The sequence below is a fragment of the Rhinoderma darwinii genome, chromosome 5 (assembly GCF_050947455.1).
Source record: "Rhinoderma darwinii isolate aRhiDar2 chromosome 5, aRhiDar2.hap1, whole genome shotgun sequence".
NCBI lineage: Eukaryota > Metazoa > Chordata > Amphibia > Anura > Rhinodermatidae > Rhinoderma > Rhinoderma darwinii.
In genome coordinates, this window is record NC_134691.1 from 152,244,917 (window position 1) to 152,266,416 (window position 21,500).

A 21,500-nucleotide genomic window follows, 5' to 3' on the forward strand; every position below is an offset into this window, starting at 1 on the left:
AGAGTGGTCACATTATTTCTATATAGCTGACGGGTGGGCCCCTAGAATTATTTCCTCTGGTGGGCCCAAGGTATTCCAGTCCGACACTGCCTCTGAAGCTGTCCTTTGGTATCTGGCAGCCGATCCTTTCTGGATCTAAATTCCGCCATACTTTGCTAAAATAGTATGAAGGGTAAATTTTATTGGTGATCTAGGGCAAAGAAGGGGTCAATGGTAAATTCATTTGAAGTGCAGGGCAGTGAATAGGGTTAATCATGAAGTCCTGGGTGGTCTAGGACAGTAAAAGGGTAATGGCAAAGTAGTTGGTAATCTAGGGTTGTGAAGGGAAAACTGAATTAGGTCAGTCTGTTTTAAGGTCCCTTTACACTCGCAGATATTTTACCCATAATGAGCGCCAATCAACAATATAAAAGTAGCTAATTTAAAGGCACTTGTACACGGGCCAATGCAAACTGTATGGGGATCGTTAATGCAATCGTTCAGTCCCCATACATTTTGCATATTCTCGGCAGAACATGCCCTGTTTACATTGAGAGATGTGCTGCTGACTACGGTTATGATTGAAAACGAGTGTTCTTATGGGTAAATGGGCCTTTAGACTGATCACATTCGGCTTCCCACTCCTTCACTGCACTGATCACATAGTAAAGTAGTAGCTGAAAAGGTCTTTCTATGGGATGGCACTTAGTAAGCACTTTGACTACTTACAATGGATCATAATGTTTTTCCGCTTCAGTTTCAGGGAACTCCTGGGGGTCTTGTCCTTGGGGCCTGTTGATGGGTGAATAGTGAATTAGCTTGTCTGTCTGTATATATATCTATATATATATATATATATATATATATATATATATATATATATATATATATATACATATATATATATGTGTATATATATATATATGTGTATATATATATATATGTGTATATATATATATATGTGTATATATATAGTCCAGCAATGGATAAACACAGCACTTCCAAAATAGCAGAAAATCAGGCCATGTGCTCATCACCAGGGGATGAATCAGTTCCCCTTTTTTTTATAAATAGAGAACAGCATAGAAAGCAGTGACGGCACCAGGACTTCAAGGCAGATGCAAGCAAAGTGGATTTATTCACCTCAAAAAAGATACAGCAACGTTTCGGTTCAACAGGAACCTTTCTCAAGCCATGGCCATGGCCATGGCTTGAGAAAGGTTCCTGTTGAACCGAAACGTTGCTGTATCTTTTTTGAGGTGAATAAATCCACTTTGTTTGCATCTGCCTTGAAGTCCTGGTGCCGTCACTGCTTTCTATGCTGTTCTCTGTGTGTATATATATATATATATATATATATATATATATATATATATATATCCTTCACCTGCTGGACAGCAAACCTTTTGTCTCTGTCCACTATTATTTCTACAGACAAACGGATTCAGCATTCCCCACTAAGGGCCTGTTCACATCAGCGTTCGGTTTTCGTTAATGGGTTCCATCAGACCTTTCAGTCGGAGGAACCCATCAACGGGAAGTCAAACAGAAACCATAGCTTCTGTTTGACTTACCATTGATTTAAATAGTAATGCTTCCATTACTAATGGTTTTCGTTTGTCTCGGTTCCGTAAGGTTTCCGTTTTTTTGACGGAGTCAATAGCGCAGTCGACTGACCATGTGTATGTCATCTGGTTTGTATGTATTGAGCACATTCTGTGGGCATCAGAGGCCAAGGCACTGTACGGATGCATCTAAGGCTAATGCACTGTGTGGGGGTTTCTGAGGCTAACTCTATGTATGGGTACGTCCGGAGCTTGGACAGTATTTTAAGAAAAGATTAAGGGAAAAAAATCCATAAGAAAAATTTGCACAACGCGTGCCACATATTGTGATACTTGGGGGGAAATGGAGTTGTATCTCTTTTCCATTTTCAAAGTCATGTTAGTTGGTATGAAAATGTTCAGTGAGGACCCACTCATTAAATCTTTCCACTGGGCCCACCAATGTGTTCCAACCATTAAGTTACAATTACACTTATAATTACACTTACATTTTATATAGGCAGGCCATCCTCTTACCGGGCGCTTTGTTTCAGAAATATCCCGGCCGCAATGCTGTCACATGACTGCACTGTGACTGGTCGAATCATACAGCGTCTGTATGTGAGTAAGAAGTCTTTTTCTATGCATTCCTATGAGACTTACATTGAGTGTCTCATAGGAATGTATAGTGAAACAGACTAAGAGGATGACCTGCGCTTCCTTTTACCAGGTGTACTGTACAAATGGTGGCAATAATAAAAAAAATTCTCTTTAAGCTAGAGTAAAATGCACAGGACTCCTAATAAATTTGACGCATCTTTGGCTGGTCGTGTGCCGTTAAATGAAATCGATGCCAGACAGGAGCTATAATTTACGTCAATTTCTGACGTACATTGTGGTAAATGTGTTGAGCCACGTGTGGCCATGTCCCTTTTACTAAGCTCTGCCCCCTTTTTTGAAAAGTGTCCAGAGCTGGAAAAACTGACCAAAAGGTGCAAATTTTGTGACTTTTGGAGCATTTGCGACCTTTATACGACCAGAAAACGGACATAGAAACATTGTTACATTCCGCCTTATACATCAGTAATGGGCTCTCTTGTGTGAAGTATCTTGACCTAAGGCTTCATTCACACGAGCGTGTCCGATTTGCGTGCGCAAAAAATGCATCGTATTTCATGCATTTAATGCCCGTGTGCCATCACTGTGCTTTCCGTTCCGCATCAGTGTGCTTTGCGTGTGGCATGCGTTTTTGACGTCCGTGATTCTCCTCTGCAACGACTTCCCTTTTTTTTTTATTTCTCTGCATTTCTTTAGCAACTGATGCGTGAAACACGGATATCGTCCGTGTGCTGCCTGTGTTTTTCATGCACCTACAGAATTCAATGGGCAAAAAGGTCTGCAAAAATTGACCAAAATAGGACATGCAGTGAGTTTCACACAACGGACACTCGCTGCGTGAAAAAACACGCATGTCTAAATAGCCCTATTGAATTGCATGGGTGCGTTTGCTGTCAGTTATGTCAACAGACAGTATATGGACGCAGAACAAGGTCGTATGAATGAGCCCTAACGGATATTGGATTTTCAAAGGTCCTTTCCAATTCCTACACACTTTTCACAAGCCCTAAATGACATTTAAATTTTCATTGTTATTAAGAGTTAAATTTCCTTCAATAAACCCCAGCTCCTATTGTTGTGCCTTTTCTGTTATTTTGGAACTTCTAATGATGCTACTTATAGAGTAGTCAATAATAACAGACTTTACACCATCCATAGATCCTGAATGGAATAGATGTTTGCAGTGCTATGTAGAGTTACCTTGCTCTTTAGCCGACGAGATAGGGCAACGCTGCCGTGGACAAAATCGTGTAAAGACAGAGAGAAAAAAAGTAATCTTGATGAGAAGATCTTATCTTCAAAAATAAATGCTACATCTCTAAAGCCTCAAGCACACTTCAGTGAATGCTTCAGTGCTTTCAGTTTTTTTAAAGGATAGCAGACTGACCCATTCATTTCTATGGAGTAATGCACAATTCTGTTATTTTAACGGTTCCGTGTGCATTACTCCTGTCCTTTTTTCGCGGATCAGTTTTCGGCCATTTTATTCGTTTGGTCCGTTAAAACAATGGACCGCATTGGACAATGGACTGAATCCATCCGTGTTCGGTCCCTGTTTCACGGCATCCACAAGAACATAGTTGGAAACTCTTGATACATAGGAGAGACCTGCACTGTAGTTTATTTCAAACTGAGGAATCTCCACACTGTGGAGTCCGAGAAGCAATCCCAGGTGGGATTGCTCTTAAATATTCAAGCATGGTTCAATATTAAAATTTTCCATTGACTTTTTGTACACTTTCTTGTACACTTATGTCTTAGTCTCAATTTTAAATTAGGTTTGACAAGGCTGAAGTACCTGGACATGGTGCGGTCACAGTGATTCTGCTTGACAAATTTCTTAGTGCTCTTTAAGGGTATGTTCACACGATGAGAGGCTTTTACGGCTGAAATGACAGACTGTTTTCAGGAGAAAACAGCTGCCTCGTTTCAGCCGTAAAAGCTCTTCCTTGTAATTTACGAGGCGTCTGTGACGCTCGTAAATCTTGAGCTGCTCTTCATTGACTTCAATGAAGAACGGCTCAAATTACGTTGCAAAGAAGTGCCCTGCACTTCTTTGCCGAGGCAATCAATTTACGCGTCGTAGTTTGACAGCTGTCAAACGACGACGCGTAAATAACAGGTCTGCACAGTACGTCGGCAAACCCATTCAAATGAATGGGCAGATGTTTGCCGACGTATTGCAGCCCTATTTTCAGACGTAAAACGAGGCATAATACGCCTCGTTTACGCCTGAAAATAGGTCGTGTGAACCCAGCCTAAGGGCTGTAACATGTGGAAGGAATGGTTCTTTTTACATTTCACATCTTGTCATTTCCTTCACAGGACAACCCTTGGCCTCTCAAAAAGACCCTAATGTTCACAAGGAATTTGTTCCCAGCACTATGAGCGGTATGGAAACACAGCTAAATGCAATGAAGGGAAAGGAGAAGAATATTCGAAAGGAATCTAAACTACAGCAGACAAGTTTGACACAAATTCTGCAGGTCTGGCACTTATATTATATCTATTTTGTTCACTTGGTAGTTTAAAGACAATTTTTTATTTTTGGTTTAGGTGGAAGAGACATCAGAAGAAAGTACAAGTACAGTGAAACATATAAGGAGAAAAATATGCAAGAAAGGTAAAAGCTCTGCATTTTATGCATGCTTATTTATAATACCCTCATTATACAGCCTCCAAAACAGAAGCTCTTTGCCGAATTGGTCATTTAGTTGGTGTCCGCATGAGGGAATTCTATTTCTTTTAGCCAAACAGCAACATAAAGAAAACCTTAGTGATTGGCTGGAATACCATAACAATGTCCGGAGTACTCAATAAACATAGCAAGAAGAAGGTTCCAGTGTTTAGCCCCCATAACAGAGGTTCATGGGACTGTATAGTTGGCGTATTTACTGCTCCACTGGTTGAAATATTTATGTTCGTGCAGAGATATAACTTGAAGCTCTTGGGCCCCAATGCAAAATCTGTAACAGTGCCCCCTACCTATCATGTGTCATTTGTAGTACTAATCTTCTCCCGTGAGGCAGTGATACCTATTGGGATTGATCGGGCTCCAGGGTCAACGTGTGACCGCAACCTCCCAACCTCCTATAGTTATGCTCCTAGGTGCATATTTTGGTTTTTCAAACTGCACATGGCTCTAGCTCAAAGCAGTTTAAAAGGATTGGTAACGATTTTGTAAATAGAAACGTCAAAACGTAATTTCAAAAACTAAATTATTGTTATTTTTGGGTTTTTTTCTAGCTATTATTTTATGCAATTAACGTAATCTATGAAACACTCATATATAACCACTATAGTCTTAATGTATATTTTACGGCAAGTCTAATGCAGTTATATGACAGAGCTATACATTTTTTTTATTTGCATATATTGTGAATAGCATAAGTATAATATAATTGCATTAGCAAGATTTTAAATGTAAGTAACTATGGAGTCTTTTACAGTCTTGGTGGTTCTATAATATCTTAATTTTATTTCATAAATAGCTTATTTTCAGCAATTCATTAAAGGGCATACATAGTTAGAGGGCCCCGATAGGGAAAATCAAAATGTGCCCTCCTTTCTAGCACACTGGTTCATGCCACTACATCACCTATCAGCACTCAGGCAGTTTTCTCTCTGCTATACAGTATATGCTAAGGTTGTGGTGTTTATGGAAACAGGACCCTACCCAGAATCACTTCACCTACAGCAAAGAATAATAAGACCAGCCTGGGCTGAGGGCAAATATACCGCCATGCACTTATTCCTGTACTGTTTCAGCAATAGCAATCAATAATAAAGTTCTCCTGCCTCACATTCATCCTTCTGCTGTGCCAAATTGCACTATGGGTACTAGAATTAGTCTCGCACTGTAATCACTACTATGAGGGTATGTTCACATGCAGAGTAAAAAAGTCTCAAAATACGGAGCTGTTTTCAAGAGTAAAAAGCTCCTGATTTTCAGAAGTTTTTTGTGTGTTTTTCACGCTGTTTTTTTACGTGCTTTTTTCACTAGAGTCTATGGAAAACAGCTCCAAAAACGTCCCAAGAAGTGTCCTGCACTTCTTTTTCGCGGCCATTTTTTAACGCGTAAAACAACGCCACGAAAAACGCTCCATCGGAACAGAATGCCATTTTCCCATTGAAATCTGCTTCAGATTTTTCGGCCATTTTTTGGGCGCTTACGGCTGAAAACAGGCCGTGTGAACACACCCTAAAACTTGCACTATGTGTACTGCTGTATTGGCAGTATTGTTTGAAGAATATGAGAAGGTGCGTCAAGATGACCAGAATATTCAATGTTGAGACTTGTCATAGCACACTGTGCCCACTACATGTACCCCACGCTGAATCCTATCTCACGTATCGAGGAGGCATCAGAAGGAAGTCTAGTATTGTTTCGGGGAGGCATGATGATGGATCGCACTGCTTTATTCAACAGCACATTCTAATAACCTGGGTCTTAGAAGACATTTACAATAGTTAAAAGCAATAAGTGATTTTATTGTCACATGCGAATTATACATGTAACCAACAAATAAAAAGACGCAGCAGCACATAGTGCGGGTGCTCAGGCAAGTGCAAACATTCTTTTTTTTTAATAGTTTCAAATTGTATTACTGCTATGTTTACTATACTTTATATATGCAGTTATTAGTCCACATTTTAATCATATATATATATATATATATATATATATATATACATATATATAAAATCAAAATTAAGCACATTCACAAAAATCATGATTCGTTTTTCCATTTGGTTGTACAGTAAATAACGTTTTATGTACAATGACTTCAATGCTTGTACCGAGTCTTTGCTTATTAAAGTGTGACTGGACAAACTTGACACCTTTGACATTTTCAAAAAAGGCTAAAGAAATTCCCTGTATTCTTGGTATGATTTATTATTACCGTATACAGAAAGTCACTTGTTTTTCATATGACTTTTGCCATACAAACTTTTTCGGAGACTTATTTTGTGATGGACAGGCAATTTGGTGCTTTTCAATTCATTTTAACAAAGAATTGCAACTCCACCAAAGTCAGTTTTACAGATCATGTTTTCTATTCTTAGGTTCACGAGTAGAAATGCATAAGATGAATCATTTGTTGCAGATTGCTGCAATTAAAAAAAAAAACGTCATCGACTTTCCTGCTTTTCACTATTAAAATATTCTAAGAATAACTGATCGGTTTAATTCCTGAAGCACGAGAAAAATTATATCATCTATGGATTTTTCATATTTATTGTATCACTTTATTATATCACTCTGCCTGACTGAAGGAGAAAAAAAGAGAATACTTTCATATTGCAAGCTCTACATGGATCAGGCTGAGGTTTACTTAATTAGAACCTCCAGGCAATAAAGGAACCCTTTTTTAAATTCTGTGAATCTTAATATGCTAAATAATGCAAAGCTTCAACTCTTGAAGCATGAGACACACATCTGGCAGCTTAACATTTAAATTACAGAATAAAAAACACCAGTGTTAGTTCTCATGCAAAAAAAATAAAATAAAAAAAAAGGCATATGAATTTAAAACAAAATGAACTTTATTTGTATAAATTCATTTTTAATTCACAAAAAAATAAAAAATTATCTAAGAATGGATTCCTTCTTTGCGGCTCTTGCATAGTTATAATTTTGTCTTCACAGTTTTAATAAATATATTTTCCTTGAGAATATATTTTGTACAAATGCTCTTAAATAATAGCTGAGAAATTATTTTTGATGTTTAGTAGTTTTAGTGCATGGCCAGACATGAAGAAAAGATTCAGAAGTGTCAGGATTGTGAATACACATGACGTCCAGGCTGGAGGTCATGTGTATTCATTATCAGGACACTCGATTAACGTTAATCTATGTGTATGCGGCTGCACATCGCTGCTGTGTAAATGAATGGAGAGGAGTGTATGATGCTGACTGGTCGCTGATTGGTCAGCGTCATACACGTAAACACGCCCAGTTAGTAAAACAAGTAAACACGCCCAGTTGGACATAACGGAAAAAAAACGCCCAGTTGTCCATTTCAAACCCCATTTTCATATATATAAAATAGCTCATAACTTGGCCAAAAATGAAAGTTATTTTTAAAAAAAACACGTTACAGTTATCTACATTGCAGCGCCGATCCCATGCAATAGAAGATAGGGATTTGAGAATCTGGTGACAGAGCCTCTTTAAGCACCATGTCAGGTTTGAAAAGGCCAAAACAGTGGAAACCCCCCAAAAGTGACCCCATTTTGGAAACTACACCCCTCAAGTAATTTAACTAGGTGTATAATTAGCATTTTGACCCCACATGTATTTTGCTATGTTTATTGGAGTTAATCTGTGAAAATGAAAATCTACTTTTTTTCTGAAAAAACTGAAATTTGTAATATTTACAAGGAAAAAAGAAGAAAATGCACAGCAAACATTTGTAAAGCATCTTCTCCCGATTATGGAAATACCACATATGTGGTAATAAACTGCTGTTTGGACCCACAGCAGGGCTCAGAAGGGAAGAAGCGCCATTTGGATTTTGGAGCGCAGATTTTGCTGGAATGGTTTTCGGTGCCATGTCCCGTTTGCAATGCACTGGTGGAACCAAAACAGGGGCAACCCCCAAAAGTGACCACATTTGGGAAGCTACACCCCTCAAGGAATTTTTCTAGGGGTTTAGTTAGAATTTTGGCCCCACAGGTTTTTTGCAGAATTTATTAGAATTAGGCCGTGAAAATGAATATCAACATTTCTGTCCACTAAAATGCTGAATTTTTTCATTTGCACAAGGATAATAGAGAAAAAGCTTCCCAACATTTGTAACGCAATCTCTCCAGAGTATGGCAATATCCCACAAGTGGGAATTGTTTTTGCTTTTCCATTTTAGTTTTTCACTCCCCGCCTTCCAAACGCCATAACGTTTTTATTTTTCCATGAATAGAGTGGTGTGAGGGCTTATTTTTTGCGGGAAGGGTTGTAGTTTCTATTGACATCATTTAAATTCCATATAATGTACCGGGAAACCGAAAATAAAATCCTTTTCGGGGTGAAAATGGAAAAAACTGCGATTCCTCCATGATTTTTGGGTTTCGTTGTTACCGCTTTCACCGTGCGGTAAAAAAGAAAACGTAACTTTATTCTGCGGGTCAATATGATTACGGTGATACCAAATGTATATAGGTTTTTTTAATATTTTACTACTTTTACAAAGAAAAAACTATTTGTTAAAAAAAATAATTGTTTTGTATCAACACATTCTGAGAGCCATAACTTTTTAATGTTTTGGACAACTTTTTTGATCACTTTTTATTGCATTTTATTTAAAGCTTTGGTGACAAAAAAACAGTGATTTTGGCGTTTTAAATTCTTTATTTCGTACGGCGTTCATCATGCGCAATAAATGACAATTTTACTTTATTCTGCGGGTCGGTACGATTACGGCGATACCATAGCTATATAGTTTTTTATGTTTTGCAGCGTTTGCACAATAAAATCACTTGTTTATAAAATAATTAATTTCTTGTCACCATATTCTGAGAGCCAGAACTTTTTTCTTTTTCAGTCAAAAAAGCGGTGTAAGGGCTTGGTTTTTGCGGGACGGGTTGTCGTTTTTATTGGTATTATTTTGGGGTACATGCGACTTTTTGATCACATTTTATTCTATATTTTGTGATGGGTGGTGACAAAAAAAGTGATTCTGGCATTGTTTTTCGTTTATTTTTTTGCGGTGTTCACCGTGCGGGAAAAATAACATTATAATTTTATCGTTTTGGGTCGTTGCGAACACGGTGAAAAATAAATATGTGTACTGTTTTTAATGTTTTCATTTTTTTCCTAGAATAAAAGGCTTATTATAGGAAAAAACAAACCTTCTATTTCTACACTTTTGTAAAACATTTTTTTAAACTTTTTTTTTACTTTGTACACTTTCCTTTTTTACCTGCAGCACGGATCGCTGCTAGAATACATTACACTACCTAGGTAGTGTAATGTATTCCAACTGTCAGTGTGATGTCACAGTCACTCTGACAGTAAGTCTACGAGGACCAGCCAGAGACTGGTCCTCCCTAGGCTTCTCTACATGGCAGACCTGGAGTCCGTTGTCTGGCCTCCGGATGCCATCACAACCATCAGCAACCCCCACAATTCCAGTAGCGTAGCTACAAACCACCTAAATCGATCGCTGCATTTAAGGGGTTAATTGCCGAAATCAGCGGCGATGAGCCGCTCATCAGCAACAGTGGAATATCAGCTGTCCTGGACAGCTGACCACCCGATTCCCGATGCACACTGTTTCTGACAGTGTGCATTGGGAACGACACAGTGACTTCCTGTCACTCTGACAGGAAGCCTATCAGGAGTCTGGTCATGATAGGCTTGCATACATGGCAGACACAGAGGCCATTGTTTGGCCTCCGGTTTCCATGCTAACCATTGGAAAATCTCTCGATTTCATTGTGAGGTCTGCCGATGTGCTAGAAACCCCTAAAATGCGGTGATTGCAATCGATCACTGCATTTAAGGGGTTAATTGCCTAAATCAGCAGCAATGAGCCGCTAATTGGCAACAGTGAAGTGTCAGCTGTCAGGGACAGCTGGCCTCCCGGTTCCCAGTGCACACTGTCGCCAACAGTGTGCACCGGAAACTGTGCATTAACTGTACGTCCTTGTGTGCTAAGACACTGGCCACCAGGACGTGCAAGTCTATAGTAAAATATCAAATTCACTACTGCATTTTGGTTTGTGGCGTTTTTGAGGCAATTTTGTGGGCAGCATTCTCTAGGTATGGCGTTATTTTCAGGCGTTTTTCCCAAAAGCTTTTGTGAAGGATTTGCCTGACACAGCTTCTGTGTCAACGCCCGTGGTTAATCAGCCTGCATCTGTTCTTAGGTCTGCTAGAGTGACTTGATCTGCTACCACTCAGGCTGGTAGGCTGAGGAGTGGGAGAGCCTATCGAAGCCTGACCAGACAGTTCTAGCTCCCGCCCTTGGTCTACTATAACTTCATTTGCTGCTTGTCCTTTGCCTGTGATTCTCTTGTTTCCTGGCTCTGCTGTTCCTGCTGTTACCATTGACCTCTGCTTTATATTGACCCTGGCTTGACTGACTATTCTCCTGCTCTGCATTTGTTACCACGTACACTCCTGGTTTGACTCGGCTCGTCCACTACTCTGTTGCTCACGGTGTTGCCGTGGGCAACTGCCCCACATTCCTTTGTTTTTGTGTTCCCTTGTCTTGTTTGTCGTGCACATATTGAGCGTAGGGACCGTCGCCCAGTTGTACGCCGTCGCCTAGGACGGGCCGTGCAAGTAGGCAGGGACTGAGTGGCGGGTAGATTAGGGCTCACCTGTCTGTCTCCCTATCCTGGCATTACAGCTTTACTATAGGACTTCAGAAACGCCAGAACAAAAACCTGTAGAAAATGACACCACATAAAAAACGATCTCCAAAAGTGCCACCAAAAAGCCTTAAAACAATGCATATTACATTTTAATAACGCTTTTCGATTTTAGAAGTGTTTTTTCTATACAGTTCAAAACACCAGAAATTTGGTGTGTGTGAAGGAGGCCTTATGCAGATGTTTAAGCAGAAAAAATGGCAGCATTTAAACAGCTGCAGAGCCTATTTTTGGCATCTTTTCACACCATGTTTGGGCCACAGATTTGAGGTATAAGTATTTTTTTTAAAGGAGGGTTAGATTTAAAGTATGGGTCAAAAAAGTGTAATATCTGCATTTTTTGTGAAGTTTTTTGTACTCTTATTTTTTTGTCAGCCAGATCCATCTGCATAACTGCATTTTGGTTTGTGGCATTTTTGAGGCAATTTTGTGGTCAGCGGCGTTTTTTTCCAAAAGCAGCATGCTCTGGATATGGTGAGTTTTTTTCCAGGCTTTTTTTTTCATAGGCTTCTCTATAGGACTTTGATAACACCAGAAAAAAATTACAATATAACACCACATAAAAAAAAGCTGCCGAAATGCCACTAAAAACGCTGTCAGCCGACGGTCCCCATCCAACCTGACAGAGCTTGGGAGGATCTGCAGAGAAGAATGGCAGAAAATCCCCAAATCCAGGTGTGCAACGCTTGTGGCATCATACCCAAGAAGACTGGAGGCTGTTATCGCTGCCAAAGGTGCTTCAACTAAGTACTAAGTATAGGGTCTGAATACTTACTGTATGTCAATGCAATATTTTAGTTTTTCCTCTTCAATAAATTAGCAAAGATTAATAACATTCTGTTTTCACTTTGTCATTATGGGGTATGGAGTGCAGAATGATGGGGAAAACGTGAATTGTTTTTATTTTCGCACAAGACCTCAACATAACAAAATGTGAAAAAAATGTAAAGGGTCTGAAGACTTTCCGAATGCATTGTACACTGTGTTTTGGTTTTTCTGTCAGTCTATAGGCGACTCTGTGGCAATGTCCAAACACATCATGCTCTGGGTATGGTCTTTTTCAGCATTTTTTTCCCATAGGCTTCTCTATAGAACTTAAAAGACGCCAGGAAAAAGGAGTGTACAAAAGGACACTAAATGAAAAAACATTTTTACAAGCGTTTTTTTATGCAGTTTAAATGGGCAGAAAAAAAATCTATGCGTAAAGAAGGCCTTCACACATACAGTTTTTGTTCCATTTTTTTAAGCAGTTCTTGTGCCATTTTTTTGTGCCAAACACAAGAGTGGATCAAAAAAGAAGGCAAAGTATAAGGGTATATTCACAGAGGGCGGATAAGCTGCTTAAAAGCACACAGCATATCTGCCCTGGTCTCCGCAGGGAACTCCGGCCAAAAAAACGCACCAAATTGTGGTGCAGTTTCATACGTACAAGTAGACATGCCAAGTTGTCCCTCTGCCGTCCTGCAGCCCTGCTTCTTGGGATGACATTTCATCGCAGGAGGCCGGCCTGGACGAAGAAGCACAGAATTCTGGGTAAGTATAAGATTATTTTTTGTTGAGTTTCGATTTTTGCTGTGGGATCGCAGCTTTTCTTCAACAAAAATCTCAGCATGTGCTATTTTTTGCAGGTTTTACCTCCCCATTGAATTCAATGGGGAAAACCCCCACAAAAAAGCAGCGATTTCACAAATACAATTGACTTGCTGCGGATTGCAAAAAATTCTGAGCGCTTTTTCCACTTATTATTTACGCAGCGTGTGGATGATATTTGTTCAAATCTCATCCACTCTACTGCATTATTCTGTGGATTTTCCGCAATTAAATATGTTGTGGAAAATCCGCAGTATTTACGCTACGTGTGAACTTACCCTCAAAGAAATATTTATAGTCACTTTTCTTTTGTATCCACTTTTGTTTTAGTTTTAAAAACTGAATCTAAAACTGTATGTGTGATTCCAGCCTAAGCCGGATTTTAAGGCCAATCACAGGCTGTATCGGTGGTCACATGGGAAGTAACGTCATCCCAGGAGGCCGGCCCTATGATGTCATCCAGTCCGGCCTCCTGGGATGACGCTTCATCCCATGTGACCACCGATACAGCCTGTGATTGGCTGCAGCGGTCACATGGGATGCAACGTCATCCCAGGAGGCCAGACTGAAACACAGACTTCTGGGTAAGTATGTTTTTTTTCTTTTTTCTGTAGTTGCGATTTTTGCGGCATAATTGCTGCAAATACGCTGCAAAAGTCGCAACACTTGGCTTGCTGTTGCGGGATTTGCATCCCCATTGAATTCAATGGGGAAAACCTGCAATGGAAAATCAATTAAAACTAAATTGATATGCTGCGGATTTAACTTTTCACAATCAGAATACTCCTTTAAGTAAATAAAGAATTTCTCAAATGCTGTATGACATACTGTCTTTATTTATTAACACTCAGCTTTAGACATTTTCTCAATAACTATAAATTATGTAAATATTTGTTTTCCTTCCAGTAGCGTAGCTAGCGTGAGGGCAGAGGGAGCGGTGGCCCCGGGCCCACCAAGATGTGGGGCCCAGGGCCGGTCCCCCAGTGGTGGTGTGTCCCAGTTTCAACTGTATCTGCATCCTCAGGACGCAAATACAGTTGAATCCAATGCTGGAGAAAGAAGCTGATGGCTGCTAGCTCCGGCATTCACTGTGTAATGCCAGCTTCAGCTTTGAGCGGCTCGACACAGATAGGCGCGATGTAGTGACATTATCATGCCTGTCTGTGCAGAGCCACACACTGAACAGAGCGGAGGAGCAGACGTATCTCCTCCACTTGTCGTGGAAACGGAGATAGGTAAATATTTATTTTATTAGGCACTATGGAGCATTATACTGTGTAATGGCAACTATAGGGGCATTATTTTAGGTATTGGGACCTCAGTGGGGCATTATACTGTATGGAGGCAGCTTTGGGGGCATTAAACTGTATGTGGGCAGTTATGGGGGCATTTTACTATATGGGGCAGCTATGGGGGCATTATACTGTATGGGGCAGCTATGGAGCATTATACTGTATGGGGTAGCTATGGGGCATTATACTGTATGTGGCAGCTGTGGAGGGCTTTATACTGTATGAGGGCATTTATGGGGGCATTATACTGTATGTAGGCAGCTATGTGGCGATATACTGTATGGGGCAGCTATGGGACATTATACTGTGTAGGGGCAGCTATGGGGACTTAATACTGTGTATTGGCCGCTATGGGGGCATTATACTGTGTGGAAGCAGCTATGGGGGCATTATACTGTGTAGCGGCAGAAATGGGGGTATTATACTGTGTGGGAGGAACTATAAGAGCATTATACTGTATCGGAGCAGCTATGGGTCAATATACTGTGTGGAGGGCAGTTATGGGGGCATTATACTGTGCGAAGGGCAGTTATGGGGACATTATACTGTGTGGAGGGCAGTTATGGGGGCATTTTACTGCGTAAGGGCAGCTATAGGGGCGTTATATGGTATGGGGCAGCTATGGGGCATTATTCAGTGTGGGAGGCACTATACAGGCATTATACTGTGTAGGAGGCACTATAGGGGCATTATCCTGTAGAGGAACAGCTACAGGGGCATTATACTGTGTGGGGGCAGCAATAGGTAATTCTACTATGTAGAGGCAGCTATGGGGGCATTATTCTGTTAGGGGATGCACTATAGGGGCAATATACTGTGTGGGGGCCACTAAGGGGTCATTATACTGTGTGGGGGCAGCTATGGTAACATTATTCTGTGCAGGGGGAAACCATTGGGGCATTATCCTTTGTGGGAGCAGCTATAGGGACATTATCCTGTGTGGAGGCAGTTATAAGGGCATTATACTGTGTAGGGCCACTAAGGGGTTATTATACTGTGTGTGTTGGGGCCCACTCAGATGTTTCCCCCCCCCCACCCCCACACTGTGCTAAAGTCCTAGCTACACCATTGCTTTCTTCACACACTGTAGCAGATTTACTATTGTTATTGTGCCAGACTTCTAGCCTAAAGGCCCTTTTACACAGGCCAATTGCCGTTGCCGATAATTCCCCTGCAAAGCAAAGGCTCGTTCATCTGCTGATCATATCGTTTTAAAAAAGTTTAAAATTATCGTTGTCGGCAGCACATCTCATTTACGCAAAAAAAATGCCTCACTAGATCCTTTTCAAACGTGTCTAGAAAATGAGATGTTGCTTATTGAAGAGAGGGCATGGCTCAAAATGCACTGTGCACAAAAATTGTGCCAAAAATGTATAACACGTCTAACAAGATATGCCAATTGTATCATACATCATATACCACTGTGATAAATTGCAAGATTTCCACAAAGTGTACTGTGGCTTGCCAAGTATTATCTATACTTTTTTATCTGACTGCCTGGTCTAAGGGCCCTTTTACACAGGCCAATAATCGGGCAAACGTGCGTTCACAAAACGCTCATGCTCGATCATTGCCCTGTGTAAACAGGGCAACGATCAGCCGATGAACGTGCAAACTCGTTCATTGGCTGATTGTATAGTTTACGCAGCCTAAATTATTATCGTTGGGCTGTCTCATTGATAATCGCTCATTTACATGGCCCTCGTCGTGCAGTGTAATAGGACCCTGAGTTTACGCTGTCTAAATCTTAGATAGCATTAGTTAATCTGCCCAACAGTTATTTTGCGGCAGTTATTTTTAACATGAATTCTAAAATGAATGTTAGGCTAGGATCACACACAGTTTTGATTCAGTTTTTGATGCAATTTTTGGCTCAGTATTTTGAGCCAAATACAGGAGTGGAAACAAAGGAAAGAATATGCATCAGTCATTTTTTTTATACATTTCCTTCCTTTTGGATCCACTTCTGGCTTCGGCTCAAAAACTGCGCCAAAAACTCCATCAAATGAATAGAGTTTTGATATGTGTTTTTACAGGCGTTTTAAAGTTCTATTGAGTAGCTTGTGAATAAAAATACCTGAAAAAACGTCATACCTAGAGCATGCTGCGTTTTGATAAAAACTTCACTGACCCTAAAAATGACACTAAAACAACACAAATCAAAATGCCGTGTTTCTAGACATTTTTATATTTTACTATAGACTTTTAACTACTATCTGCCTAGAGCCTTTTAGCACAAAAAAAAAAACAGTGCAAAATGCCACGGAAAGGTCAGCTAAATGCTGTGTGTGAAACTGACTTAAAAAAAAACTAAGCAAACAAGATCCCCCTCTGCATCAGTTATCTTTTAGATCAAGGTTTGGGGCTCAAATTTTACCAAAATCTGGTTTCTGCATGTCTAGTACTCATTTGGTTTTTTTTTTATTCCCAGAGAGCCCCTCTTTTACTTTCCTTTACTGGAAAAAAAAAATATATATATATATCTTAAAATATGAATCATAAGTTATATAAAACTATATAAAATATTTACATAACTCATTCCCACTGGATAATTTCATAATATTGAAAGCAATATTTTGAATTTAAAAAATTATTAAAGTACTTTTTTGCTAAATAGAGAAATTACCAACTTCTTTATGAAATATGCTCCTCTGCTTCAAAAAAATTCCTCCTTGATATGGCAAATTTTATTGCAAGTTCCTCTAAGGGTATGTTCACACGGCCTATTTTCAGACGTTTTTCGGGCCGTAAACGGTCGAAAATCTTCCGAAAATCGGAAGCAGAACGCCTTAAAACATCTGCCCATTGAATGCAATGGGAAAAACGGCGTTCTGTTCCGACAGGCCGTTTTTTTCCGCGGCCGTTTTGAAAAAGAAGTGCAGGTCACTTTTTGGGCCGTTTTTGGAGCCGTTTTTCATTGACTGTATTGAAAACAGCTCCAAAAACGGCTGTAAAAAATCTAGGGTATGTTCACAAGGCTTAGCAAAATACGTCTGAAAATACAGAGCTGTTTTCAAGCTAAAACAGCTCCTGAATTTCAGAAGTTTTTGTAGCAACTCACGTGGCGTATTTTACGGCCGTTATTGGTGCTGTTTTTCAATGGAGTCAATTAAAAACACCTCCAAAAACGTCCCAAGAAATGACCTGCACTTCTTTTGACGCGGCGTCATTTTACGTGCCATATTTTGACAGCGACGCGTAAAATTAAGCCTTGTGGGAACAGAACACCGTAAATCCCATTGCAAGCAATGGGCATATGTTTGGAAGCGTAATCGTGCCGTTTTTTCAGGCTGAAAAAACATTGTGTGAACATACCCTAACACTGGGGTCTGGTTGAACCAAGTAAGGGAAGCTTTTCCTGAGAAGGAATTTGTACAAAAAAGGACACACCGTCATTGAGATCCGCATTTAGCGAGTTAACTAGATGTTATAAGGAGCAGGCAATCTCATGGTGGGAATTCCAATCCTTTGAAAATTACTTGAAACATAGAAAAATGCTTAGGGGCCTCAGAACTACCCTCACAGCAGTGACAAGACTACAGAACCCTGAGTTGATGCGTAAGTGGGAAACGGAGGCCACCAATAGTTCCTTAAGGTTCATGCAGATTCTATTAGACGAAGAGAAACGGGTCCTAGATACAACGGCCAAAAGATTAAAAGAACAAATAGAAGTAGTTCTAAAATTTAAAACCGATCCAGAGTACACAGCAAAAGAGCTTGCATAGCAAACCACTTTTGAGAATACAATTTGACTGAAAGGAAATACAATCAATTTGTCCGTGACCTGCAGGACTTCAGACACAATAAGGTGTATACCTTTGATGTAAAAAAGGGGAGAGCAGATCAGTCCTCATCGGACACTGATTTCACGGACCAGACACCCAGTCACCAAAGCTTGATTCCTATACACAAAAAAAGGAGTTATATACTATTGCCAGTATTTGAAAAAGTAGAAAAAAAAAAAATCTAAATTTTATTCAATAACAACACTTATTAAAATTTTACATAGAGAATTTGAATCGATAACTGCATATGGGCTACATACAAAACAGTAACACATCGAGTAGCAACAAAGTCTCATATGTAAAGGACTGTTACACCACATCAGGAGTAGCTACACCAAAAAAATGGGTGTAAGGTGCCTGAATAAGGACACTATCACAAGCAAAATGTTTGCCAAAAAGGGGCCAAACATGCATACAAAGTAAGTCTATAGAGGAGGAGATGAAGCGATAGTATAAGTATTGTGTGCTAGTCAACAAGTCATGTTGAAGTAACATAATATAGACATGTATAAGCACTGTTATGTGGAGGGAGTAACACCTCACACTTCAAATAAAAAAAGATAGTCTCCCAGAGGTAAGTATGTAGATAGATATAGGTCAAGTGTCTTACCCATATTGATATCTTACCCACTCCTGATATGGCGTAACAGCCCTTTGCATATGACACTTTGTTGCTACTTTATGTGTTACTGTTTTGTATGTAGCCCATATACAGTTATTGATTCTAATTCTCTATGTACAATTTTAAATAAGTGTTGTTATTCAATAAAATTTAGATTTATTTTTTTTTCTACTTTTTCAAATACTGGCAATAGTATATGACTCCTTTTTTTGTGTATAGATAAAAGTGCAGAGTTTCTATTTATTATTTGGGAGGTGGTAATCTAGAATCAAGGACAGCCAGCCCACTGGTAACCGTCCTGTGAGACTTATGTTTATGAAAACTTGAAAAGAGCCCCTAGAGGAAGGAATCTCCCAAGGTAAAACAGGGGACGGGGCCTCTCAAGGGAAGGAATCAGCAAAAAGGATGGGAATCCTTGCAAATATAGGAACCTCTATCCGACAGGGTTTCAGTCAAGGCCCTGGATCCAATTTAGAAATTACATCTTTTTTTAGAGAGGGAAGGCCAAAGAGCACCGTATCAATTACGCAACAAACACAACAGTCAAAGATGAACAATACGGAATTGACGGTGATTAATCTGTCTGATGGGACGCTGGCAGACCTGGAGATATCGGTACTTGGCAGGGGCCTATCCTTTGTACCTACCACTGCTTTTGACATCTTCAACTGGGTCAAAGACATCAATCTGTTTACTTGACGACTAAAATGGCATAAACTATATAAAATTAAAGATCAAAGCGAATGCCGCAAACTAGGAATTACAGCTGAAGAATTGCCACATGTGTGACCTCTAATGAAAAGGCGAGAGGAGACGGTCCATTCACAACATGTAATTAAAAAGCCAAAAGATGCCCCCTTTTGGAGATGTCCCTGTCATTGACATGTTCCAGGATTTGGTCATCAAAGATCTCATGAACATTAATATAACAGCAAAATCAGTCAATCTAATTAGAGAGGAGAATCGTGCATTGATATTTATGAAAAGGGTCAAAAACATCATCATAATAAAATCATCGGATGAGGGGGGTAACATGGTGGTCCTTGAGAGGAAGAAATACATACACGGTGAGCGCACATGAGTGCGCGACTCTATACAGACAGGTTCGCTCTCTCCAACTTATTGAGAGAATGGGTTTCACACTACATGTGGGGCATCTAGTAAGATGAGGCCGTGGGATGTATTATGGGTAGGTATAGCGCTAACATATTGGGGATGGGTTTTGGTGTCTGACCTATTCAGTGGGGGAGCGAATCATTGCTTCTCAAATCTTACACACCCCTGAACATCACGGGGGTGAGCAACAGGAAGGGGGAGGTTCACTAGGCTTAAAAGGAAAGGGAATTCCACTGTTTACTGACATCAGATGCCAGAAACAGGCGCCACTACCTGAGCCTGCACCTATGGGCTATTTTTAATCCCTTGCGACTGCAAGTAAATTTTGGAAAAGAAGAGACAGCCCAAATCACCTTCTCTCAGCACCTATGGAGTCTAGGTAAAAGCTGATTTTGGCCAATCTCCCCATAAGAATCTTTTGGCCGTGGGAAATGCGTCGGGGGGATTTTAAATAATATGAGGAGAGGTTCCCTGGTTCCACTGTATTGACTGAAGCTGATAATATCCGACACCAGATGGGTACTGGAGACAGAGATTTGTTTTTTTACATCTATCCATTGTCTATGCAAGGAAATACATAAAATGGGAGATCTATGGAGCTCTCTTGTGCATTGCAAATAAATGATTACACCCAGTATGAATTGATTATGCAAAAAGCAATCATTCTATACCTGACCGCATTTTTCTATATGAATTTTAAAAAAAAACATATACAGTAAAAGTTATATTTTATATACAAACTACAGATCTACTTTCTTTTTAGCTTCAAAGTAGAGAACTCGTACTATAAGCAACACCTGACACTATAAACCTACACTCCCGCTAGTATATGAAAAAAAAACACAAAAAGATGTCATTGAATGTTGATCGAGACTAGCAGTGTCCTAACAGTACAGGGTGTGTCAAAGACAGCATTAAATCAATTTGACACAAATTGGAAACTCCCGTGATAAAATACAAAACAAGCATGTACAGGTATGAGATACAGACCAGATGTTAGCATTTTACTGAATGTACAGCTTGTACTAAATCTTGACTCCTACCCTTCTGTTTCTTGTATTTTTAAGAAGGGTTAATTAGTAATAGTGTAGCCATCACAAAAGAAAGACTATTATATCTATTTGCTGTTAGTTTCCATTTTATACATCTCATAAAAATGCTTTTATTTGAGCTGTTATTTCTCATCTTGAATATTTATAATTATGAGTAACTATTTCTGTCCCAGGTCATCGACTTTACTTTGTTTTATTCATAATTTTGTAACTTGTGTGTAAAAATAAATAAATATGAATCAAAATAAATTCTGGCGATACACATTAGATTAAAGTTGGAGGAACCTGCTGATATTCTAATGTGTATTTGGACCAGCCAACCGCAGATGTTGAGGGGAAAGAAGCATTGGAAATTTCAACATAGCCGCTACTTTGTTTTCGAGAAAAATAGGCAACTGCCAGACACCTTATTCTTCCCTCCCCAGTGAAATAAACATGCATGCTCAGTCGAGCTATCTGAAGTGTATGGCAGCTTTATAGCTGGATTCACAAACATATCTGTTGTAGATTTTGATGCTCATTTTTGA

The 21,500-nt window shown here is 39.6% G+C and overlaps 1 protein-coding gene across 4 annotated transcripts in view; it reads left to right on the forward strand.

The window, feature by feature from the left end:
- LOC142651667 (uncharacterized) overlaps positions 1-21,500 on the forward strand; it is a 306,296-nt gene that overhangs the window by 147,543 nt on the left and 137,253 nt on the right. For all 4 annotated transcript variants that reach the window (XM_075826652.1, XM_075826651.1, XM_075826654.1 and 1 more), the window contains 2 exons: positions 4,467-4,627; positions 4,698-4,764. In XM_075826652.1, the coding sequence (XP_075682767.1) occupies positions 4,467-4,627; positions 4,698-4,764 (228 nt within the window). The remainder of the gene's footprint in view (positions 1-4,466; positions 4,628-4,697; positions 4,765-21,500) is intronic.